Source organism: Leptidea sinapis, chromosome 38 (genome assembly GCF_905404315.1).
Source record: "Leptidea sinapis chromosome 38, ilLepSina1.1, whole genome shotgun sequence".
Lineage (NCBI taxonomy): Eukaryota > Metazoa > Arthropoda > Insecta > Lepidoptera > Pieridae > Leptidea > Leptidea sinapis.
This window is the reverse complement of record NC_066302.1, coordinates 6918328-6945745: the sequence shown is the minus strand read 5'-3', so window position 1 is coordinate 6945745 and position 27418 is coordinate 6918328. Positions and strand designations below refer to the sequence as shown.

General features: G+C 37.1%; 1 protein-coding gene across 1 annotated transcript; it reads right to left on the bottom strand.

The window, feature by feature from the left end:
* Window positions 1–1024: 1024 nt before the first annotated feature.
* Window positions 1025–11961, bottom strand: LOC126975970 (condensin complex subunit 1). The gene is made up of 7 exons (XM_050824105.1): window positions 11827–11961; window positions 8369–8539; window positions 7937–8209; window positions 5674–5938; window positions 3937–4152; window positions 2004–2109; window positions 1025–1150 (listed from the first exon to the last, which is right to left on the bottom strand). The coding sequence occupies exons 2-7, from the start codon at window positions 8533–8535 to the stop codon at window positions 1068–1070; spliced, it is 1110 nt and encodes a 369-aa protein (XP_050680062.1). The 5' UTR covers window positions 8536–8539; window positions 11827–11961; the 3' UTR covers window positions 1025–1067.
* Window positions 11962–27418: the final 15457 nt, after the last annotated feature.

Here is a 27418-nt window from a genome sequence, read left to right as displayed (position 1 = left end):
TAATGTAGGTTTGACAACGAAAGGATGTTCCATACCTTGATGATTACATACCTATTTATATTATAGAATAAACCGAGCTTTTTTTATAAGATGACCATATAGGTAGGTAGGTACCTATATGGTCATCTTATATTATATCATACTAGGTAGGTACAGTTATAGGTAAAGAAGTCAACCCTAATGTCGCTAGAAGCGGTAAGTCACGCGAGAGCAAAACAGGTAACATTTAGGTAAATAAAAATGTAGCTTAGTCTCTTATCTGAATTACACCTTATTGTATGACCGCAAGAGTCCCCATTTCTTTAATTGATTTTGCGGAGTGAGACTTCCGTACGTGTACTATTATATTATATTCTTTAGTGTGGGGAAGTGCGGCTATGGCATGTTTTTATGCCGCAAAAAAGACGGAGCTTTTGGTCGTTTGTATTGTGATACGACTCAAATTATAACATTTGTACGTCACACATTTAGCAAAACCTTTTATGCCGATGCGCATTAAATAAAAGCCTTCAAAAAGTTGAAGAAGTAAAAAGGATAAAGAATAAAGAATAGCTGTCACTCAATAATATCTATTGCTAAGCAATATCTTATATCTTTAAGCGAGCTATTCTTGTATATATATATAATCTGAATCTCGGAAACAGCTCCAACGATTTTAATGAAATTTAGTATACAGGTAGTTTCGGGGGCTAGAAATTGATCAAGCTAGGTTTCAATTTTAAAAAATGTAGTTTTATCCGTGTTTTAATGAGAAACTGCTACTATAACATTAGAATACAATGGTCGATTTCGCGACCATATACAATACTATAATAGTTCAGATGGGACATTGGGTGATCCGAAAAACAGAAGACCCCAGTTCGAATCCAGATGGCCTATTAGTTTTTATTTGTAACTTCATAAAAATCCGAGCAAGGCTCGGTCGTCCAGATATTAATAATAATAATAAATAAATTTGCTTGCCGTAATTCATATTCTATTCTTTTATATGGATGAGTGATGAACGAACAAGAAAATAAACATATTTTTTAGAAAACTCATGAACTTTATTAAATTAATCTTATGAACTAGTTTCTTCTTCTAGTGCCTTTCCTGGTAGAAATTGGCTTCTTGAATACTTCATCATCCTTCTTTTGAAAATCTTCATCATCTGAAATACACCCAGCAAGAGATATTAATTCTGATAACCGCATCTTTCACATTCACGACTCCTTGCGACCGAATACCAGAAGAATCAATAACAAAATAAGCGAAGTAATTCTTTGAGACCTTTATTACAACGTATCACAATATTAAATTGCACTTATGGCAGAAACTTTCTTCATACTCTCTCGTAATACTTGGAAATTTTGGGAATACATATAGGTAACCTATAAGTATTCCTTTCATCTTTTAGTTACATAAGAATATACAAATGATTTAAGTTTTCTTTAGTGTTAATTCCGCCAATACTTGTTTTTAAACAATTCGACACGTGTTTCGCCTCTACACGAGGCATCCTCAGGACGTCTTGTCTCGCCAAAATCTGGCACGAGACAGTCTCTACTAACTAATTCTAGTAGGCTTCATAAGATACATAATTACTTTAAGGGTAAATGTATACACTTTTATAATAAAGTCCCAGCCACTGTTCAGGCTTTATCTATAAATAAATTTTTATGTTATTAATTATAAAATGGCTCTGTCGTTAATCCTATTACTCCACAGCTGAATATCTAAGTGATCGGACAGCCTGGGACTAGATTATGATTATTTTATAGCAATGACAGTACAATATTGTATATTTTTATTAAAAACAGGGCAAAAAAAAAATACTCGGAGGGTTTCTTTCGCCGCTGCTACTCTTCCAGAGCTCTGAGAATTCTAAAATCAACTTTGAGAAAATAAATGCCTTTTATGCCTTTTTAACTTCTTTATCCTCTAAAAAATAAATACTGAATATTATGCCTTGCTTTAAAAGTTATTAATTTAAATTTTAATGCAGTGAGCTGATTCTTTCTTACCTGATTCATCAGAATCCTCAACAGATTTTGTTTTGGCAGCAACCTTCCGTTTAGATTTTCTCATTGACCTTGATGGAGTATTTTCGATATTCTGCAGCATTTCATCCTGTGGAATGTAAAAATGTTAGTAAAATTATAAATAATATGATTGATACTTAAAATGCCTAGTCATTATTAGTTAAAGTGTAAATAATAACACTTTAATAACCGGGTATTTTAACTTCAATCTGCTCTACTTAGTTGATCACAACGTGAAAATCAAATATTTTTACAACAATTATTTACCCTACCACTGCCACCTAACATTATTGTTAGCCAAGGCAGGCCAGTCTAACTCCGCGTATCGGTATTGAAAATGTAAGTACATACGTGGATTTTTGTCATTATAAATGTTTTTTATAGGTAAGTAGTAATAGGTAGGTACTATCAGTATAATTTTTACTTGAATGTAGACACTAGGCTTTGCTGGGTCAGATTAAATTATTTTTATGAGACAACCTTAATGTGCAGATAAACGTCTGGCCAATATTATTATTATCATGTTTCTATTCGGGCGCGAGTCAACACAACACATTATTATTATTTTTTATTTATTATCCGTTGAAATAGTTACATAATAATATGTTCTGTATTGGCTAGATACTGGCGATACCCAATCAACTTTGAGCCCAAGTAGTTCGTTCTGTCACGCTCTCATTATTACTTGAATTATAATTTGTTAATTTTTAACATGATCTTATGATTTAAATTGTTTTATATAGATTCTAGTTTGTGTAATTTGTATAATCTTACTAATTACAGTACGTTCATATTGCTGTGTGATAACCATTACATTAATAATTATTATTACTTTGAAATCACGATAGAAGTTACTTTGTTCTTTTATAAAAAATTGTATTATGTTTATATAATTAATGTAATTATTAAATAAAGGTTAAAGTAGTAGGTGATAAAACTAGGTATAGAATGATAAAATACATACCTTGGAATTATGTATTTTACCTTAAATAATGTTTGTTTGTTTAGTTGAATAATATTATTGTAGAGTTTTCTCTTATTGGTGGATAGTTCGAAGCGAGGCGGGGCGGCCAATCAGTGAGCCGGACGTCCATTCTAAATTGCTATATTTTTTTTTATGAAAATAAAGGACGAGACGACCAGGACGTTCAGCTGCTCGTGTCGCTAAGGATTCTTGAAAAACCCAAAAATTCTGAGCGGCACTACAACTTGGGGCATAAGATGTTAAGTCTCATTTGCCCAGTAATTTCACTAGTTACGGCGCTCTACAGACCGAAACATATTATGAAAATCAATGTTAATATCTCAGAGACGAGACTGGGTAAACCTGTATTTTGCTCCCAGAAACGCCAAATCCCTAGCTATTTATTTAATCCAAAATTGACGAACTGCCCATTGAAACAGCGACACTAAATTCCCCTCTTAGGTATAAAATTGTGATAAACGGCGATATATTTGAACATTTATTCCTAACTAGAACTAGATGTATGAAAACATCTTGTTTGGAAAATGAGTGACGTCCATTTCAAATTTTATCTATTTAGGAGTGATTATTTTTCATTTTCGATTTCACTTGATCCTCTCACCCCCGCCCCACGTAATAAATGAAGGTCACTTACATAATTTGGGGAGTTTTGGTGCAGAATTTCCAGTTTCTACGGCCTACTATGGTTTTCTTTGTGTATTATAAATAGCACTAGTTTAGTATCCGATTTGATGAATCAGTCTGGACAAGTGATCATAGATTTAAAACTTACAAAACTTGTTCAATGCTGGATCCACATCCATAACAAATACGGCGAAAGAAATAGTGGGAAAAAGAAAGACTATTTGGCTGTTCAGTGAAAGGGAAGGGAGTCCTTTCGTCCACCATTGTTCTTTGTACGCGGTTAAGTACAAATAAGATATTTCCCACCTCATCAGGCGAGTCAGAAACCACTCGCTGTCTCCGCGGCGCCGGCTTCCGTCGTGGGGTCGCTCTCGTCCCCTCGCTTCGTTCGTTCTCCTTGTTGCTCGGTTCGCTCTCCTTGTTGCCTTGTTCATTTTCCTTGTTGCTTTCTGCATTTCCAGATTCCTCGTCTCGGACAGCCAAGTGTTCCTCAATTTTATCACCTAGTTCGGTTACTAAAGTCTGAAAATAGGTGCCAAGTTTTTTATAACTGTTTCGTCTTATTTACAAATAATTTTATTTATACTTGTTATGTAATGTGTTTACTATTCTATAATAATTGATATACAAACAATGAATGATTAAAATTTTAAAACTTTCGTGAGACATTTTAAACTTTATTTGTCTAAAACGGATTTACTCACGGTACCGACAGTTTGTATTAGTTTGAGACGTGACATTACCGCGAAGTCACTTCACTCACCCTGATGGAGGACCTGCGAATGCTCCGAATCTAGTTGGTACCAACTCCGACAAACCGCGAGTAAATCCGTTTTAGACAAACAGTGAATATTTTTTTTAAGTCATACATCGAGGCGCGTTATGAATGATGAGAGTGAAATTTTAAGATACACGCGCATCATTGTAACACAAAAGTAATAGGTTGAAGTTGGTTCCTAAAATTTTCTGACGTTTGCATCATTCGTCATTCTTTATTGGTTTCTTCGTCCATAATTAGAACAGGCAAAGGGTTATTTAATAATTAATTGTCAAAGCCATCTTTGCAGTATTTTACAAAAGTATTATTTCCAAAAAAGTAGATAGCACGAGGAATAAATCATTTTAATGATTTTTTGCTTCTTTAGGCCAAAGAAGTATAATTTCTTGTGTGCATACATAAGTACACACACACTTTTTTTATTGGAAAGAAAATGTCAATGATCCCTGCCGCCTGTACTCTCTTGTAACAATAGAGAATAAGATCTATTTGAAAAGACCACACAAGTTTCAAGGCCATACATCCAGTCGGCGAGGATGTGATATGAAGGTAATCAATTGATGTTAGTAAGTTGATTTTTGTTTTAATTTCTAGTAAAGCACCTTTATTATAACATAGCTGCTGCTGTACTCCAGAATAAATTATTTAGATGTCGTGGATAGTATTTGAACTTATGGGAGTTATAGGATGTATTGTGTATAGAATTCAATAAAAATTGTGTATATTCTATACACAATCTTCGAAATACTAACCATTACATATGGGGTAGAATATATTCAATGAAGTCCTTGCTAATAATAGCTGGGTTGGATAAATCACAAACGTGTCTCAATTTTGTCTTAATGCACTCTCAACGAATAGCAGTTAGTAAAAGTTTATTTAGATACCTTTTGAGAGGGTTTATAACTGAATGTAAAGGATTAAGGACATGCATTCAAAACAGATTGAAACGTTATAGGCATGGCTTAACCACTTTCATCTCAATATCAGGCAAGTGCGCAAAACTGTCCCAAAACAATTAATATTGCGTAAAAAAATTCCGCAAAGGTCTGCTAAATTAAAAATTACTCTTTTCCTCCTACGCCCTTGTTACATTTTAAATGTTAATAAAAAATCATAATATATCTAAAATAACAGACTTGTTAGCAGATCACATATAGAAAGAATAAACAGCATTTTCTGAAGTATAAAGTGACATACTTTTGTTGAACAAAGTTAACGTTATTCCTACGTTAGGCTAGATTTTCAGTTAGACAAGAGATTACCTTTATTTCGTTCTTCGCATTCTTGGAGGCGTTGTTCATAAGAGTACTGAAGCAATCCATGACTCCCTTGCAGTGAAGCTTGTCCTTGTAACAGTCAATGTTCTCGATGAGTTTCTTCAGCGATCGCTCGTTGTAAGTGAACAGCGACAGACAGTAGGCCAGGTCGCGCCACTGTCTCTCTTCCGTCGACAGTTTGAATCGCTGACATAATTTCTCTATTAATGCTTCCATTTGTCTGTCTTTTTGTATCAGCGATGTTATATATCTGCGGAATGTTATAGTATTTTATGCAACAGTTGTATATGAAGGGAGAAAGTGAGTGGCGTGGTTCGTCGCAATGAATGTCGCCACGAGTGTTTTTTGACTTATATACAACGTGAAATATATACAAATTGAAACAAAAATTAAACAAAAAAATAACACAACATTTCGAGTTGCCGCTTTAATGGACGTAAAATGTATTGGATAGGTATATTCTTACCTCTGATCTCTAGCGAGTGTTTTTACTTCAAAGAATGGCAAAAGTCCACCGTATGGGTGGACTAAAACTAAAAACCTGTCCTTTTTAGGCAACATTAATGTACGATAAACTTTTTAGTAGACTTTTTCAAAGAGCTATATAAATGATAGATAAAAGGAGAGGAGTAAAAAAATTGTTAATTGCTTCATGGCTACACTCTGGTGAATCCTGCATATCTTTGTGTGCTCATATTATTTTTACGTTGTAAACGGCCCTCGGTTTGTCGTATACTTTTTGCCCCTTAAGGAACCTAGTTTATCTTCACCGTAAGAGCTTCAAATAATCATAGAATTGAATTTCAAATCAGAAACACATCGTCGGCGACTCCTAGATTAGCTCCCACTTACAATATTTAACGCACAATTTTACACAGATATCTTTTATCTTAATATATATAAATTACGTGACACGTTGTTTGTCCGCGATGGACTCCTAAATTAATGAACACATTTAAATGGGATTACTTCCTCGAGTGCAGTTTAGTCCAACTTGAGAGATAGGATAGTTTTTATTTCAATTTGGGACTCATAATCTTTTTTATTTCCAATATTTGTTTTGTATGGACATATTTTCTATGAGAGAATTTATTGACGCACGGTTTGACAGTTCTGCTGTGAAACAATTTCATTATAACAACAAGGAGCATAATATGTTACGAAATCATTCTCGATGTTATGAAATATTATTGACAAATTCATAAAAAACAGTATATTATTTATTATGTACAGAACAACGTCTGTCGGGTCAGCTAGTATATAGATATATAAAATTATTATGTCACAATGTTAGTTACCACATTAGTTCGAAACGATTTTATGATATTTTTTGCGTATATTCGGTAGGTCTAACAATCGGTCATAAACTACATTGCAAATTTTTTAATTAATTCATATGGCAATACAACGTTTGCCGGGTCAGCTAGTAATAAATAACAACAAATATTAAGTTTGATTAATATCTGTAATTTACAATATAAAAGTAATTCTGTTTTTATTGACACTAACTACCACATAATTCTAGTTTGTACATAATTTACTTTAAGGACCGTGGGTTTCATTTCGGGAACGTACCGAATCCTAATATTTAACATACAATAATTAGACGTAATTTCAGTAAAACGTTCCAAAGCACAATCATGTCAAAATTGAGTTAAGAACACAAAACTGGTCACGTGATTCATATTAACGGACTGACAAAAAATGGTAGCCCTACTGTCACTCTTTAAATGACATCATGACTTAGTAGCCCAACCCTCGTGTAAGGAATACACTAATATTAATTTAACTTTAAACACGAATTCCTTAAAATGTAATGTTCGTGACTTGGAACGTTTTTCAGGAACGACGTCCAATCGTCTCTACCGAATTATTGCACCAAAGGCATAGAATCTTTGACATTAGTGTAGCGATACCAGTGGGAGGCTCCTTTGCACAGGATGCCGGCTAGATTATGGGTAACACAACGGCGCCTATTTCTGACGTAAAGCAGTTATGTGTAAGCATTAATGTGTTTCGGTCTGAAGGGCACCGTAGCTAGTGAAATTACTGGGCAAATGAGACTTAACATCTTATGTCTCAAGGTGACGAGCGCAGTTGCAGTTCGACTGAGAATTTTTGGGTATTTCAGGAATCCCAAGCGGCACTGCATTGTAATGGGCAGGGCGTATCAATTACCATCAGCTGAACGTTCTGTTCGTCTCGTCCCTTATTTTCGTAAAAAAAAAGATAACAAGAATATACACACCTCATAATCACCCTGTACTGCTCCTCAGGCACGTTGAGCTCCGGATCGCTCAGTCGCGATATAATGTCGGGCATCACGTTGTAGAGGGCGTTTCCTTTCTGCGAGAGTTGTTTGAAGAACACTTTGGTCATGTTGGCAACCCTGGCGTCACTGTCCGCGCAACACAGCGCCATGTCGGCTATTTGGCCTTTCACGCGGACCATCTCGTGGAGCACGAGGAACGACAACATCTTAACTGCGCACTGTCTCACGTCTAGCTCTTCATCGCTCAGTCTGAAATGTATCATAAGTATGTAAGGTCGTTGATATTACTGCAAGGATTGCCACGGACCTTTACACAGATATAGAGATATATATATCCAAATACAAATAAAACACCTTTTAAAGAATTAGACGTATAAATGATCTAAGTATACGAGCATAAAAACTTACATATGATATATATGATGAGTCCAAGGCTGTGTGAGATTCGGGAATCGGAGAGTGAGATCGGAAAATGCGATCGTTAAGTTAGTCCTCAATGCAACGTTCTTAGACTTCTTGAGTACGGTCACCATGAGCTGCAACCCTTCCTCGCAAACCAAACTGGATACTAACATATACCTAAAAGTCAAAGTCAAATAAATATTATTAAATTGGTATAAGTATGCTTCGTGAACATGATAGTCGTGATTATTGTCATAATTAGTAATTAATTTCCTATTGACGCCCAACATGGAGCCTTATCTTTGATAGTTAAATTCACCGCGAAAAGTTTTCTCCAGTCAGCCCCTAGGCGTAGATACATGTTTAACTGCGGTGATTATGAGGCCATTAATGCTGAAATACAAAGCATTAATTGGCATGGCGTTCTGTCGGATTTATCCCATGATGAGTCGGTCACATTTTTCTATGAGTTTTTTGAAAAATTGAAAACAAGATATATACCATCTAAATTTATTAAACCTTATCACTATCCAGTGTGGTACTCTATCCATCTTAAAAAAGCTATTAAAGAAAAATATAAATATTTACGTAAATACAAAACTTATGGTAATATGTCGGATATGGTTTCTTATAAAATGATACGTGCAAGAATAAAAAATCTTGAAAAATCATGTTACGATAATTATATACGTACTATTGAAAATTCTATAAAACTGAATCCAAAATACTTTTGGTCGTATATGAAGTCTAAACAAAATCTGAACTCTATGCCTAGCTGCATGCAACTTGCTGACAAAACCTTCAATACTGGCACCACTATTTGTAATGCCTTTTCTGATTTTTTTCGTAATAACTTTACCGATCCTCCGATCAATAAAAATGTCATCTCTTTATCATCACAACCAGTGTGTGATATCTCGCAAATACACGTAGACGTTACTGAAGTAAAGAAACTACTCCATGGTATTGACCCATCAAAATCTGATGGTCCGGATCACTTACCTGGAATATTCTTAGTGAAATGTTCTGATTCCATATGTGTACCCATTACAATTTTATTCAACAAATCTCTATGCGGGTGTAATGCCAGATTTATGGAAAATCCAGTGCATAAAAAGGGGGCTAAGACTAATATATCAAATTACCGTCCAATTTCTAAGCTTTGCATTATATCTAAGGTTTTTAAGAAAATAATTTATAGTCAGGTTTATCCTGCACTAAGGCAGGCCTTTAGCCCCAGTCAGCATGGTTTTCTTAGAGGTCGCTCGTCTGTCTCTAATCTTGCACTTCTTAATAATTATCTAACTGAAACAATGCAGCAAGGTGTCCAAGCTGGTGTAATTTACACCGAGTTCAGTAAGGCATTCGACCGAATACGGCATGACATCCTTCTTAATAAGCTCTATAATATTGGTATCAGCGGTGATTTGTTAAGATGGTTTTCCTCCTATATTCATAATCGCACTCAAGCTGTTGTTGTCAGTAATTATATCTCAGGGTGGGTACCCATATCGAGTGGCGTTCCTCAGGGTTCCTTGCTTGGCCCTCTATTGTTCGCAATATTTTTATATGATATCGATACTTGCTTACGTACCGCCAAAATATTGTGCTTTGCTGAAGATATCAAAATTTACAACAAGGTATCGTCACTAGATGATGCAATAGCTCTACAAGAAGATCTACACCGATTGCAAAATTATTGTGTTGATCATAGCCTAGACCTAAACCCATCGAAATGTAGCGTAATGACATTCACGCGAAAGCGGCATCCTATAATTTTCAAATACCAGTTGAAATGTGAAAATGTGCAGAGTAGTACAATACGAGACCTCGGTGTTTTACTTGATTCGAAGCTATTATTAGACCAACATATAAATTTAACTATATCAAAAGCTATGAAAGCCCTTGGATTTATTATAAGAAGCTCGCGTGATTTCCATCAAGTCAAGACACTGAAGATATTGTACTGCACCTTTGTTCGTGGTCACCTATAGAATATGCCTCTCAAATCTGGAATCCCTTGCATTCTACATATATTTCTCGAATAGAAAATATTCAAAAAAAGTTCTTACGCTTTCTATGCCACCGTACTAACGACAGATATAATTCAAAGTCCTACGAGCAGCATTGTAAAAAGCAACATTTACTACCGCTTGAGAAACGACGTATGATCTCTGACATTGCTTTCTTCTTGAAAATAGCTCAAAATAAGGTTGATTGTCCAGATCTTCTTTCGACAATTTCATTGAGAACTTCGTCAACTGCACTACGCTATAGCCGTTTATTGTATGTACCTCAATCATCTACTAACTACCGGAGCAATAGTTATATCTTGCGAGCTAGCTCCACCTGTAATAAACTAAGCAGTGAAATAATTAATTTGGATATTTTTAATACACCTGTCAAAGCAATGAAACAATGTATCATGAAAACATTTTTTGAATCCTGACCTGTAAATATCAAGTGTGCCTTATTATTAGATTATAATTTTACATGTTACTCTTCATAATTTTGCTTTTTACTACTTCTATTGTCTATTAGTGAATATCTGTAATTAGCTCTAAGTTTTTATTGTATTTTTATTTTGTGTAAATAGCTGTTGATATTCCTTGAAATAAATAAATAAATAAATTTATACAATAATAGTAAGATAATTAGCAAAAAAACACAAACGAAAAAAGGTTTTAATGTTAATTCTAGTAACCTTTCAATTTTAACCCTTAAATGCATGGAGCCCGATTTTAATTTAGAAAAAAATATGTAATACAGCTTGAAGAAATGACTAAGGGAAAAATAATGAAAACATCTTTCTTTTATTATTTTTAACAAACAAATACCATGTGCCGTTTTCGGCACTACATGTATTTAATAATAAATGAAATCATTACTTTCTATGCAAATCATTAAAACAGTCTGAATTTCTTAGCACATAAATGTACTTTATTTTTAATGCACATCGTAACAGAATTTACAAGAGGGTCATGCATCTTATCCTATTAGGGGTCCATTTCTGCTTTATGCCCCACTCCGTCAAGTATTATATCTGTTGGACGTAACAGAAGCTGTTGTAGAGTATTTAGTATTTAGATATTGTTTCCGCTAGATCCGACCGAAAGTTGGCAAGATTCATAATATCTTTGTGTGGTACTCTACGACTCAAAGGCGTTTTTCTGTACAGAATCCAAGCATTTATGATACTGTGGTCTTGAAGATGGTATATAATTGTTATGTACTATTTTCTGCTCTTAGTGCGGATTTGTACCTGTCTAAGTGGGAGTCCATGAGGTCAGCGCCTCCCGTGTGGGGGTTATAGTCCTTGACGAACCTTGGGCAGGCTATTCCAATTCTTCGCTTGGTTGTTTTATCATAGCTATTGTTGTTTTATATTTTGATCGTTTCAGCCGACGAGCGAGGTGCCCGCCCCGACGATGTCTCGCTCGCACGTACTGTCACAACACACGCACCTGGTGAAGGTGAGCGCGGCGTCGGTCTGCAGCGTGGCGGGGCACTGCACGGCGCCGGTGAGCAGGGCGCGCAGCAGCGGCACGTAGCGAGCGAGCGAGGTGCCCGCCCCGACGATGTCTCGCTCGCACGTACTGTCACAACACACGCACCTGGTGAAGGTGAGCGCGGCGTCGGTCTGCAGCGTGGCGGGGCACTGCACGGCGCCGGTGAGCAGGGCGCGCAGCAGCGGCACGTAGCGAGCGAGCGAGGTGCCCGCCCCGACGATGTCTCGCTCGCACGTACTGTCACAACACACGCACCTGGTGAAGGTGAGCGCGGCGTCGGTCTGCAGCGTGGCGGGGCACTGCACGGCGCCGGTGAGCAGGGCGCGCAGCAGCGGCACGTAGCGAGCGAGCGAGGTGCCCGCCCCGACGATGTCTCGCTCGCACGTACTGTCACAACACACGCACCTGGTGAAGGTGAGCGCGGCGTCGGTCTGCAGCGTGGCGGGGCACTGCACGGCGCCGGTGAGCAGGGCGCGCAGCAGCGGCACGTAGCGAGCGAGCGAGGTGCCCGCCCCGACGATGTCTCGCTCGCACGTACTGTCACAACACACGCACCTGGTGAAGGTGAGCGCGGCGTCGGTCTGCAGCGTGGCGGGGCACTGCACGGCGCCGGTGAGCAGGGCGCGCAGCAGCGGCACGTAGCGAGCGAGCGAGGTGCCCGCCCCGACGATGTCTCGCTCGCACGTACTGTCACAACACACGCACCTGGTGAAGGTGAGCGCGGCGTCGGTCTGCAGCGTGGCGGGGCACTGCACGGCGCCGGTGAGCAGGGCGCGCAGCAGCGGCACGTAGCGAGCGAGCGAGGTGCCCGCCCCGACGATGTCTCGCTCGCACGTACTGTCACAACACACGCACCTGGTGAAGGTGAGCGCGGCGTCGGTCTGCAGCGTGGCGGGGCACTGCACGGCGCCGGTGAGCAGGGCGCGCAGCAGCGGCACGTAGCGAGCGAGCGAGGTGCCCGCCCCGACGATGTCTCGCTCGCACACGGTCCGCACGTACTCGGCGTCCGCGTCGTCAGCCACCGCCCCCTCCAGCCCGCCCTCCTCCTCAGTCATCGTTGTGTTGACCTGCAACATTTTTTCATTGGATTTTCTGGATAATTCAGTTATAATTCGTTATTTCAATTAATAATTAAAATAACAATACATTTTGACTATTGGGTTTTACAGCATTTTATTTAATATTTGTCATTAAATTTACAATGAAGAATATCGAACTGGAAGCTCTGCGTAATGATATATTGTGAGGACTGCAATGGTGTATAGATAGCCGGTAATTAGATAGTAATGTGGAATTTTTGATGAAATTAGAGTGAATGTACAGATAAATAGCGTGAATGTTGGGAAAAGTTTCTAGGCGACTGAGGCGTACATTCTTCTAACAGATTATAAGTATATTAAAAATGGCTAAGAATTGGCCCAGCTTGTAGGACAGGGTAGATGTATGAATGGGGAAGCCGGAGACGTGCAAATGGTAGTAAGTTATCATGTTACGTTGACTTACAGACTGCGTCTTAGAAGTGACGCTGGCACTCCTCGCGCCGCGAGACGAAGCACTGGCGTTACTCAAGTTCATGACAGTCTGACGCCGAAGGTCATCAATCCGACCACGCTTGGGTGTTGCAAATTTTTTCTTACGTTTCTCCTCTGCTTTACGCTCTTCGCGCACCTAAGTAAATAAATAAAAGGTAATGTTAGTGTTGTTGTAAATTGTATCAATTAAGATCAGCAAATAGATAAAAGATCACCTGATTTCTTCTCCGCAGTTCTCTATACACACTTATATCAAGATATATAAGCTGCTGTAGGGCAACATGACCCAAAACAAAAATGAATCTAGTCAACAGCTCTACAGGTAGAGATATTTCATCTTCGTTTTCATTCGTTGAGTTTTCTTCGATCTTTTTATACATTGCCGATAGAATCCTTGTACATAAATTCTCAGGCGTATCGCAAACAGCATAAATAAAATCTATAGAGTTTGCTGCGAATGATATAAACTTATCACATGTTGCATATGTCTCCAATAGACTGTTCACTAGCGATGTAAACATGGGATTGTCGTCTGGATAACGTTGGCCTTTCGATGATAACGATAATAGTAGTTGGGCACAAAGATTTCTTGAGTTGTAGTCTCCTGTGAGGCCATGGGTTTGTATAACTTCTAAGTTCGCCAGCACGACTGACGGCTTAGCTTTGGCTATCATAACAAGCAGCGAAAGGGCCGCGTAGCTGTCCATATCAGTCGTGCCGTCAATTTTCTTCAGGAACATTTCCCAAAATACCTAAAAACAAATATAATAAAAGTTAATATAACACAGTACCTACAATCGTATTTAAATAATATAGATTTAGTAAGAAATCAGTATATCGTTCAGTAGCTAATAAAAACCACTAATGTTAAGTATCTACAGGCATATAATAAAAGGGGCAGGAAAATACGATATATGGGACATTATATGGGAAAATATCAAACATTCGCTGCTTTATCTATAAATCATCTGTTGCTAGGTACAGATTCCTAAAAAGCGCGCACGATTTGACTTATGAACTGAAGCAGTGTCGGATTAAGCAAGCGCGGGGCCCGTAGCAAATTCTTTCAAAGAGCCCCTGATCTATATTGGAAGTACTTACTCTATTACCGAGTGTATGGCGTGATTCGCCTTACTAGGAAATGTTGTACGTTCCATGTTTTTGTGACATCGAGTGAATTGAATACACCACATCTTAATAAGTTTCACTCAAAAAATTACGCTCAGGCAAAGATGAATGTTGGTAGGCCCCCACAAGATGGAGCGATGATCTGGTTAAGATTGCCGAAGTAGGTTGGATGAGGGCAGCGCAGGACTGACTATCGTGGCGGTCTTTCGGGGAAGCCTTAGTCCAGCGGTGGATGTCTTCCGGCTGAAATGGAGAGATGAGTAGGTTTAAATATGTGGGGCCTCTTTCGTGTAGGGCCCGTAGCAATAGCTACTCTTGCTACATGGACACCGGCACTGGGCTGAAGCGAGCCCGTTACTCAGATCAACATTATCTAAGGGGCAACGCCCCGGTAAGTGCTTTGACCAATTGTGTACCAGATAATGGGCAATGTTAAAACACCAATGTTCAGGTGAAGGCCACTAAAATACCTGTGTGACTTAAAATAGGACAATAGTAATAAGATTTCAGGAGAAATATCTATAGTTCCGTAAGTATAAAAAAGTATTTTTTTAAATATCAAAATCTTTGAAAAAAGAATTCAAAATTAATATTTTTGCGTTTGGCCAACATCCAAAGAACCAACAATTACGCCAGTCGATAAGCGCCAACTGAATACGGTAATAAAATTTTCCGAGCTCTCGTCAGCACCGCGGAACTTCACATCGTCTGTTCATTACGCACTGGAGTCTAGACGAAACTAAGTCTGACGGACGTTTTATTAAAAAAACGAAGGTTTTAAAAAGTGTGACGTCAGCATCGCCGACGTGTAATGTCCCAGAGAGATCCGTGTAATTATATATCATAATGTAACTGATCAAATGACATTTTATGAACTTAGAGTCAAATTATTAACTTAATTATTTTCGTTTTTATATATAATAGGTTTTCTGTAGTATTTGCGCCGTAATATCTTAATATATAAAAATTACGTGACATGTTGTTTGTCCGCGATGGACTCCTAAACTAATGAAAGGATTTTAATGGGGATTACTTCATGGAGTGCAGTTTAGTCCAACTTGAGAGATAGGATACTTTTTATTTCGATTTAGAACCTATAAATATTTTTATTTCCAATATTTGTTTTGCACGGAGATCTTTTCTGTGAGAAAATTTATAGACGCATGGTTTGACAGTTCTGCTGTGAAACAATTTCAATATAGTACAACAGGGAGCAATAACGTTCTATATTATGTATGACAGGGGGCATATTTCCCTATATTATAATTCTTGGTGTTATGAAATATTATTGAGAAATTCATAGAAAAACAGTATTTTATTCATTATGCACAGAACGACGTCTGTCAGGTCAGCTAGTATACATATACAGGGTGTCCCAAAGTTATGGGACATGAAAGGAAAGTACCTTAAATATCGAAGATAGGCTATAAGTTTGGGACACCCTGTATATAATACTTAATAGATAATTTATGAAAGAATAGTAAACTCTATGAACTATGAAGTTTTGTTGTTCGAAGGGTAAGCCATACCTGTATGATCGCGGGAGTGACGTCCCCCTTGGCGAGCCACTTGTCCACCAGGTCCTCGAGTGCGAGCGCGGCGCCGCGGTCCACGTGCGCACACAGCGACACCAGCTTGCGGGCCACGATGTATGCGCGCGCTCGCTCCGACTTGTTGTCACACTCGAGGTACATCTCGCGATACGCACGCTCCACTGCCTCACGTTTGTCCTATTTTAATAAAAAGGCATTGATTCCCTTAGAATTCTTTTTGATGTCATTTGTAATAACCTACTAGATACCACCACCGCTTCGGAAACAAACGGCGCTCTGAGAGAGAAGCGGCGCAAGAAACTCTCCCAGCATTCCTTCCCTGCGCTCCTCTCAATAAAAATATACAATATTGTACAGTCATTTCTATCGCTATAAAATAATCACAATCTAGTCCCAGGTTGTCCGAACATTTAGATATTCAGCAGTGGAGTAGGATAGGATTTACGAGAGCCATTTTTTATAAAACATTTAAATTATTTATTATAGAAGTGTATACATTTACCCTTACAGCTATTATGTATCTTATTAATAAATCATATGTTCGGAAAAATTTAAGCTAGTGAATAGAACATACAAGAAACTCAACGGCCACTCTTTTCAATCTAACAGAGTATTTTACAATGGCTGCAATATACTGACCTAAATACTGTTACAATTATTAAAAATAGACAAAATATTACATTTGAATTTGGAATGTCATTTTTATTAGATTGTTCACTGAGTTTTCTCATTTTGGCACCAATACATTGTTCAATATTTTGCGATATTAAAATGGAGTTTGGTGATAAAGAGAACTGAATCGCTGTGATTGCATTACACAAAGTAGTTCGTACGAAAAAAATGGTCAAAGCAGTAAGGGAAAGAATTCGAAGAAGTCCTGTCCGAAAGCAAAAGATTTTATCTCGGGAGTTGGAAATTGCCCCTAGACAATGTCGCGTATTTTGAAAAATGACTTAGGACTTGCAGCCTATAAAAGAAGTACTTGTCATTTCTTAGCTGATTATTTAAAAACGAATAGGGTGGTAAAATCGAAACAACTACTGAAGCAGTACGCAAAGGGTCACAGAAAAATTTTGTTTACGGATGAGATTTTTTTTACAGCTGAGCAACATTTTAACAAACAAAATGACCGTATTTATGCTCAAAGCTCTAAGGAAGCTTCCCAATTAGTCGACATAGTGTAACGTGGGCATTATCCTATTTCAGGTTTGGTGGGTGACAGCTATGAAGGAGTGACTGAGCTATACTTTTGTGAAAAAGGTATCAAATCATCGGCACAAGTGTACCAAGATACCATTCTAGAGAAGGTAGTGAAGCCCCTTAATAACAACATGTTCAATAACCAAGAATGGTCCTTTCAGCAAGTCTCGGCGCCGGGTCATAAAGCTCTTAGTTGGAAACGAACGTTTCGCACTTCATAAGAGCTGAAGACTGGCCGACGTGGAGTCCTGGTCTTGATCCGCTGGATTATGATTTATGGTCAGTTTTAGAGAGTATGGCTTGCTCTAAACGCCATGATTATTTGGGAGTCCCTAAAACAATCTGTATGGAAAGAGTGCCTGCTTCTATTGATAACTGAGGGCTTACCATCAACTTTTAATAAGCGATGCGATTCCGATGCAGTTCGATTTAGGTACCTAAACTGAATCGCTAAAATTCGTGTCATGAAGTGCCTTTTACTGAATCGCGTTTGGATCCCTTATGAAGAATGAACGAAATAAATTTGTCGGTGGTGAGAGAGAGATGACGCTCTACAGTCGTTGCATAAGTTTGTCTCTCTTACTCGAACCATATGCGTTGCGTTTCGAAACCTTAAATGATATGATTTTAGCGGTTTTTTTGCGTAGAAAATACTAAAAAAACATTTTAAAATTGCGCTTTATAACATCACATTATAAACCATTAAGCCTTTTTTGTACTTATTAAATAATAGTAATATAAATAAATATAGTTCTTTGAATTACAAATTAAACGTTTGCTTAGGTGTATTCGTAAAAATAACGAGTTATGAACGCAACTCCATTGATGTTTGATTTGACAGGACCACAGAGTACATTTCTTTTTAATTCGTTCTTGCGAACAGGCTGTAGTCCGGGCTCTTACTGCCTCGTCTTTAGTATTTTCATTTTTGGTATTTATTTTCAGTATTTTGTTTTACAAAAAAGTCCGATAAAGTATTCTCACCTCATCTTTCATCAATAAAATTTTCCTTTTCTGTATGTTTTCACTATTTTTAAAAGTTATTAACAACGATTCACTTTCCTCTAAGGAAGTAGGAACTTTTTTCGAATCGCTCACTTTGACACATAAGCTATCCAGTTTAGGTTGAAATATTACCTCATGGTACGAATGAATGAACGAACTAAATCAGTTTGCGATTCAGTTGATATCATTTTTGACATTCAATTGACATCATTGCGATTTAATCAGTTTGACGTCAACCTAAATAAGATAGCTCTAATCACGTCGTGGTACGAAATAGCAAAGCAGTTCATTTTAGGTTGTCAATTGAATCGCAATAAGAGTTCATGGTAGGCCCCCTGGCCTCAACGTATAAAGTACTGAATTGCAGCCAATGGAGACCACTTCGAATAAGTTTTATATATTTTAAATTGTTTTATATTTATGTATTAAACTAACACACTGTAAAAGTAATAAATGTTATTTGCAAAAGAACATTTCTTTTTTCTTTGTTTTAGTAAGTATTTAAGTAGTATTTATGGCAAGACTATGTACATAACAAATAAGTTTGTAAGGTGCTGCATCCCATATATTAATCATCCTACTAATATTATAAATGTGAAAGTTTGTATGTCTGGATGTATGTTTGAACTTCTTTAACGCAAAATCTACTGAATAGATTTTGATGAAACTTTACAATAATATAGCTTACACACCAGAATAACAAATAGGCTATAATTTATAAAACTACAGTGTGAATTATACAAAATATAAAAGAAGTGTGATTGTTACTAATGAATACAACTAGCGCCATCTCTTATCAACTAGCAAGGAAAAGATCAATACAATTTATATGGCAAAACAACGTTTGCCAGGTCAGCTAGTATTTAAATAATAAAAAAGTATTGCAAAATTATAAATAATTGTATATTGGATGCATCAACCAAGATAATCACTAATTTTACAGTATAATATCTAAATGGTTAAAAAATATAAACAAACATACAAAGCAGAAGTATTACCTGATCTGGAGACCACACAAGTATCAACATATTAGCCACGCCTATTTTCGCGGATTCTATATTAAAATGGTACGCAGCTGTGAAGAAGTCAATCGCTTCGCTGACATCACCAGCCTGTTTGGACATCAGCAGTGAGTTTATAACGGGGACTGCTTCGCTGATCATTTTACTAAAGTGTACAGATTCTTGCAAAAAGGCCACAATACTCTCCTTTTCTTCCAGCCTTTTGTGGAGTGCTAACTCATTCTCACACTGTTGAGTCAAAGATATTGACTGTCTCCTTTCTGGTATAACGAAAATATTTCGTAGCAAAGCAACAAAATATTCAATCTGAAAACAAAATTAACTGTTTAAATAAAACACTTTTAAAGGATTAAAACGCGTGTAATTGTAACGGTTTTACATTAGATGTTTGCGTAAAAGTTACATTTATCATTATTTTAGTTAACCCGACGTTTCAAGACCTTTCCAGATCTCGTTTTCAGGGGGACTGCAGATGAAGTGAGTCAAAGATAGTATTTGTCATAGTTTTAGTCTTTGTGTTTGTGTGTGTGTCTTATTTAAATGTGTAACACTCGCGTTAATCAAAGAAAATACTAAAATTAACTGTTTTAAAATTTCATGGTAATTCAGTACAGTTAAATAGTTACTTGAGAGATGTAACTCTGTAACGCGATATCAGCTAGTCAACCAGTGAGAACTACACTCGCGAGTACCGAAATACCGGGAGATCATAAGTGGCTATTAAAGTGTACCAATAACATGTTAACATAACGTAAGTATTTTTCAAGGGATTTTCTGGGCTACAAATATGTGGACTGTCTATTTCAGCCTAGGTTATTCCCAATTATCACAATTCTCATAATTATAGGTGGAATAGACCACCTTCATCCATCTGCAGCCCTATTCTCGTAACAAAACAAGAATAGAAACGAAGCGAGCTTGTTTTAGTTATTAAATAAAAAATAAAAAAAAAATAAAAGTTAAATTTTTAAAATTTCATATTCTTGTACCGCAATTTGACGGCTCAGTTCCGATTGTGATAAAGTAACGTTCCGGTGTAGGAAAATCGTATGATGCTTAATTCTGCCAAATTTTGACGATTGTTTAAGTTGATAACTTAAAACAGCATACATTTGCAACTCGATTAATATTACATTTAAATTTATACAGAGATTGATACTTTTAAAAATGTTTAGATTTTTTTAACTGAATTGCTTAATACCAGGGCTGCATGAAATAATTATTTCGGGCAGCATAAGCTGAGCCTACTCCCTTTTGTCATAATGTATGTTATAATAAGCTGATTTTGTATACTTAAATTAAGTTCAAGGCAATAAATATTATTATTATTCAATAGAGGATACATAACCCTTTTATTTATTTATTTTCATGTAATCTACAGCGTCACAACCTATATACAATAGATATAATTATAATATAAAGTAGAAAAATAAGGCCAAAGTGACTGAAGAAGTAATATTTTTACTTTAACAAGTCAGAATAAGGTAACAAATGTACAATTACCATACTAAAGCTACTTAGAACATAAACTTAACAAAATAAGGTTACAGGTGTGTGTGTTTTAATAGTAGAAGAAATATTTAGTCTAGCAGAACAATATTGGTATCTTCGTGAGAGCATTGCACAGATATCTCATATAACTTTCTAGTGAAATCATAGGAGAATACGAATCTAGAGTAAAAAGTCGATAAGATCAGAACTTTAGTCAACACTAGTCGCTGGTGGTGTGGCGTTCCTCCAAAGTTAACTTTCTTCAATTCGCGATGTTATTAACAGGTAGATAAGATATAGATTTTATAACACTTTGTATGAAATAATTGAAAAGTACACACCCAAAACCAAAGTACGCAAAAAATCTTATCCCGTTTGGTTTTCTACTGGGCTAATAAAGTTGCTAAAATCTAAATTTAAATTTCATGTCAAATTTAAAACTTACGGTAATCCAAGAGATTATGATACTTTTGCAATGTTAAGATGTAGAGCTAAGGTAGTTTTTGATCAATGTTTTCGCACATATATAAATCGCATAGAGTATGATCTGGCTATAAACTTAAAATGGTTTGGCGTTACACTAAAAATAAGAAAGTCACTAATGCCTACCCAAGACAGATGAGTTACAATAACCGATACGCTAATGATGGCCCTGGCATTGTGAACTTGTTTGCTGATCATTTCTCGTCGGTTTACTCTATGAACGCTAATAGTAATGTGAACTATATTCCTGACTTTCCTCCTTCGGCTTTTTCAATCTGCCAATTTTCAGTGTCTCTAGAAAATGTTATTCAACAGCTTAAATCCATTGATTTATCCAAAAATTCTGGCCCAGATGGTATACCACCCATTTTAATTCGTATGTGCGCTGTGAGTCTCGCCAAACCCCTCGTTCTTATTTACAACAAATCACTACAAAATGGAATCTTTCCTGCTTTATGGAAGATTGCTAAAGTAACACCAATATATAAGACTGAGGACAAAACAGATGTCACAAACTACCGCCCGATAACCATTCTAAGTTGGTTCGCCAAAATCTTTGAAAGGCTTGTGTATGCACATGTCTTTAACCATCTGAAGCCCATCTTAAGCTCACGTCAGCACGGTTTCTTTGCGGGTCGTTCAACTGTTTCTAACTTACTGGTATATACTTCATTCTTATGTGACACAATTAACGATAAGAGTCAGGTTGATTCAATATTTACAGATTTTGCGAAAGCTTTTGACTACGTTCACCATTCAGTGCTATTATGTAAGCTACATCACCTGGGAATTCATGGTAATCTTCACAGATGGCTCACATCTTATTTATCAAATCGTACGCAACTAGTTGCGTTGAGTGGCTTCGAGTCAGTCCATTTCTTGCTAGCTCTGGTGTGCCTCAAGGCTCAAATCTAGGTCCTTTGCTTTTTTTGGCATTTATAAATGACTTATTATCCAAAATTCGATGTGAGTGTCTGGCGTACGCCGATGATATAAAAATATTTCGTAAAATAAACGGTCCAGAAGACTGCTCATTGCTGCAAATTGACATCGAGACTATTTGGCAGTGATGTAGAAGTAACCGCATGATGCTGAATATAAAAAAGTGTCAACTGATTACATTTACTCGCAAGAAAAATCCATTTGTTCATGATTATTTTATCGACGGTAATGTTCTAGATCGTGTGAATATAATAAGGGACTTGGGCGTCATCTTTGAATCGAATTTATCCTTCAAAAGCCATTACGATGATATTTGTTCAAAGGCAAATAGGATGTTAAGCTTTGTTATTAGAATCGCCAGACCATTTAAACAGGAAAACTCCTGGATATTATCATACAAAGGTTTAGTGAGAAGTATCCTGGAGTATTGCTCAGTGATTTGGTCTCCAATTTATAATGTTCACCGTGATAGAATAGAGTCAATTCAGCGGCGGTTTTTAAGAGTTCTCTGTAGCAGGTTGGGTGTTAGACGTAAAATTCCCGAATACTCTGAGCGCTTACGTAAATTTAACTTGCATAGTCTTGATAAACGGAGATGGGTATCTGATATGTGCGTCTTACATAACATTGCGAATGGTTTTATGGATAGTCATCTATTAAGTTTGATAAACTTTAAAGTTCCAACACGATCTGTGCGTATTCCATGTTTATTTACGATCAAGTCCTCAAATAATAATGTATCGCATAACAACCCGATTATGAGAATTTGTAGAGAATTTAACGAAGTGTGTGCTGATTTTGATATATTCTTTACAAATGTAGACATTTTTAAAAATACTCTTTATAAAACTTTCTAGTTTATGTAAAATAATTTAATGTTTAACTAAATTTCGTTATACTGTAATTACTATTGTGTCCACTTATTAATTTTTTATTTTTTTTTACTGTATTTGGTGAATGATGTGTACAATTTTAATTGGATCTCAGGATCATAAAAATATGCTGTACTTGTTATTAGATGATAGTTTTATCTTGTTATCTGTTATTGTACCTACTTGTAAATAAATAAATACATGGTTATCTTATAAAACTAAGCGGGTACACCCACCAAGAACTCTGACAAAGATACTGTAATTCTAATGTGATGCAAGAGAACTTGCTCTAAAAAAATCACCAATAGTCTTATTCCGAAAAAACCTACTATCAAGCAGATAGCAGACTCATTATCATAATATCAGCCGGAAGACGTCCGCCGCTAGACAAAAGCCTCCCCCAAAGATCGCCATGACGATCGGTCCTGCGCTGCCGTCATCCAACCCGTTGACCAGACCAGATCTTGACCAGATCGTCGGCCCATCTTGTGTGGGACTTACCAACGCTGCGTCTTCCGGTACCTGGTCGCCATTCAAGGCCTTTACTGCCCAAACGGCCATCTGTTCGTCGAACTATGTGTCCTACCCACTACCACTTCAGTTTCGCAATCATCGGAGTTATGTCGGTGACTTTGGCTCTCCTACGGATCTCCTCAGGTCTGATTCGATCTCGCAGGGAAACTCCAAGCATAGCCCTCTCCATTGCCCTCTTAGCAACCATGAGCGATCATGACCATGATCATAAAACAGATATTATCTACATATACTTATCCAATTCCCACCTGATCACTTTTGGGCATATCACATCTCATCAACTTGGCATCAGGATATTGTCGTTCAGTATGCTTCACAATCAGATACGCTTTATAATAATTTTTCTCGTGTATACTCTTACGTATTGTTTCATACAAATTTTGTATAGTCGCCTGCGAAAGGTCAGGTTCGTCTTGTGTTAGCGTGTCAATCTTATCATTGATAGTTTTGATTACATCTGCCTCGATTTTTTCCCATTTCTTAACAAGTACTGGGTCAGGTCCGGGGTTTAGCTTCTTTTGTAGATCATCCAATATCTTTGATTCTGTTGCAAGTTGTTCTTCTAATAATTCCAGCTTTAGTTGTGCTGAAAACGGATTGCACTCCAAGAATATCTGGAAAGTTAATTTAATTTGATTAAATTCATCAAATGTGGTAAATTAAGTATAAAATAAAAACGATTATGTTTTAGACGTGTGGTCTAAGTAATTGAAGTTTACAAACAAAATATTAATTTATAAAATTGTTCAAGAACTAAATGAAATTACGATATAATCACGAAATCACCGTTCGCGTAACGTTAGTGTTAGTTCGTAACCCTCTTGTCACGCATTCACCCGCTTACTCCCAAAGTCAAGCAAAGTAGTAGTAGTAAGTACGCAAAGGAATGTTTTACTTCAAAGATATTGAGAATTAATTTCAAGTCACAAAGAAACTGAGTTCAATCTATGGTATGGAACAATATTTAGTTACAGCGCCGAAGGCCGTTGCCCGTTGGATTCCTCGACACGTTTGAGTGTATTTAAGATTTTACACTTCATATTATTTATTCGACTATCTATCGAACCTGTGAACATTACTGTGAAATATTGTGGGTGAAGTTGATCATTCCACACTGGGCCAGAGATAGTTGACTAAGGCCTGATCAATTTAATACTGTGAATGCTCGAACCCGTTATTAGGGACGAATATTATGAATAAAACAGATAGAACAAGTAGACGATCCACCGGATATTAACCACATGTAATAACTTACAATGTATGCTCCTAGTACTATATATGTATACAATATTTTTTTCAATTTTTGTTAAATACTTTGAGCAACTTTAAAAGCAAAAAAACCTGCATATTGCTTAGCAGTTGTGGACAAAAGTTATTATGGAAGTTTAAAGAAGTTGTAAACTGAAAACCTTTTTACTAATCTAATATTAAATGTATTTAATATTTGTGAGTGTTTAATATCCAAATTTTGGATAGTTCTCGTTTGAATTTTAAAAAGTTATTGATCAGTTTCACGGAATAGTAAAAAAATAAGGACTCAGTGTCACCTTACATAACAGTGTAGCACCAAAACAACCCGATTAACGTGTAAATACATAGCCACTTACGCTACTACAGGCCGATAGGCGGCCATTATGAGAATTGTTATCGTCTGTGACAGATCAGTTTGCGTCGCAATAAAATATTTAAAAAATGCCGTCGTGCGTTGTAAAAAACTGTAAAAACGATACTTTATAAGTATTTGTGGCCATATATGATTATTTAAGGGAGAAAAAATTGTGTAACTAGTATCCCCCGTAACCGCACACACACTAGCTTAACGGTGCTTCACTTGCTAATATCACGGAGCGGAGTCCTTCTTTTTTTACTCGTCCGTGGATCAGTTTAAAGTTTTTTGATAGTTACAGAATAATCGCCTGGTGACACTTAACAATAACAGCCTGTACATTAATAGAAACAGCATTAAAATCCGTTCGATATCGAAGCTCATAGGTTAATAGCATTCAGACAGCTATCTGTGTGAGTTATTTAAAAAAGTTCAAGCCACATATAGAATGATATGGTTTGGAAGAGAGACCTTAATAAGTTGTATGGCCGCTTTCCTCACAAGGGCGGCCTTATCTCGCAGGCGGCCTATTGCTCTCTCCATTACAATTCGCTGCCTCGTCACTGGGATGCAGCCGTCTTTTTGAAGACGAGCCCAATATTGTAATACCTGAAAAACAAGAGATAAGAAATATTTTTTTATATTGTCATATATTAACTGTCTTATAAAATAAACTGACAAGTTGCAGTCGAATAATCTCACCTATAGCGGTGGCTTGATGATATTGTTACCGGGAGGTCTGCTTGATGTGTTTTTTTTTATTATTGTTATTTCCTTTAAAGTTAAAATTATTATAGATTTTATTTTATGAAATGCTCACATAATGCCTCTATTTATTTACGGTATGTGTGGATTGATGCATCTACTATACTCAATAACTCTTGTGTATAAAAGTATTAATTTACTTTTTTTCTTTTTTTGACTTACTCGTGTAAGCCTTTCAGTTTTCGACATTTGAGTATTTTTGTTGCGTCACTGCATATTATATTGTAATTGAAATGATTTGTAAAACAATTAAAATGTACATCTTGACTTAAAAGAGTGGCAATGAGTTTCTTGCTACTTCTTCTCATTAGCTCAACCCTTTACGAAGTAGCGATAAATTCAATAAGAAACAATTTTTTTTTAGACATTCATAAGTGTCATTTCCGTGACCTACATGAATAAAATGTTTTTGAATTTGAATTTTGAATATATTTTGCATATAAAATTCAAATGCACATATGTAGTTTTATTCAAAGTTGGATTTGTAAATCATTAATCTGCCACTCATGAGAAGATTTGATGGAATAGGAAGAATGGGCGCAACAAACTCGGGGAACACTTCTTAATATTTAACACTAGCTGATACACGCGAATTCATCCGCGTACACTCATAATTGAGCACGTAGTCCATATAAAAATCTTCTTAAAATTTAAATAACTTTATATTAAATGAAGATATCGCAATAATTTTAAGATAAGGGTGAAGTGCAAACGAGCGTACGGGTCACCTGGTGTTAAGTGATCACCTCCACCCACATTCACTTGCAACGCCAGAGGAACACAGGAGCGTTGCCGGCCTTTAAGAAAGGTGTACGCGCTTTTTTTGAAACATGGAGATGATATCCTAACTGTCTTGCGAAGTGTCGTGCGAAGGTGGAATTCGGCGGCAGGAATCAGGTGAAACAGTTCCTCGTTCTCACTCTCCCCGTGATAAATGCGGTAGAAGACACACAATGAAGCGACGTCTCTATGTCAACTACTCCAGCCGTTCACAAAGCACTGGGACCCCGACAATTCGAGCTGCTCTGCGATGCACTCGGTCAAATGGATCGAGCTGATACTGGGGTGCACCAGGCCAGAGATGACATGATGATGGAAGTTTTGAGAGGAGCGCCTTGTGCCATACACGATCAAAGACCTTCGCTATATCCAGGCTAACTTCCAGGCCTTCCCCCTTGCTTTCGATAGCCACGGCCCATCTATGTGTTAGGTATACCAGAAGATCGCCAAACGAGGCGAGTCGCTGGTGGTCTGCGACGTGGGCATTGGATAGGCACTACACTCCTAACTAGGCAATGGTCAGACGTTCCGAGAGGGGCGTCGATAGAGACCTGATAACTATCGGGATGTGTAGTCAGCAGAAGATCTAATAAGGATGGGATGTGGCTATCCACATCCGGGAGCCGCGTTGGCG

Coding starts and splice junctions, on each gene's coding strand:
- LOC126975970 (XM_050824105.1), bottom strand. CDS start 8,535: ATGTTAGTATCCAGTTTGGTTTGCGAGGAAGGGTTGCAGCTCATGGTG. Junction 5,939..7,936: donor CAGTACAGGGTGATTATGAG/GTGTGTATATTC, acceptor AACATTCCGCAG/ATATATAACATCGCTGATAC. Junction 4,153..5,673: donor ATGCGAAGAACGAAATAAAG/GTAATCTCTTGT, acceptor ACCTATTTTCAG/ACTTTAGTAACCGAACTAGG.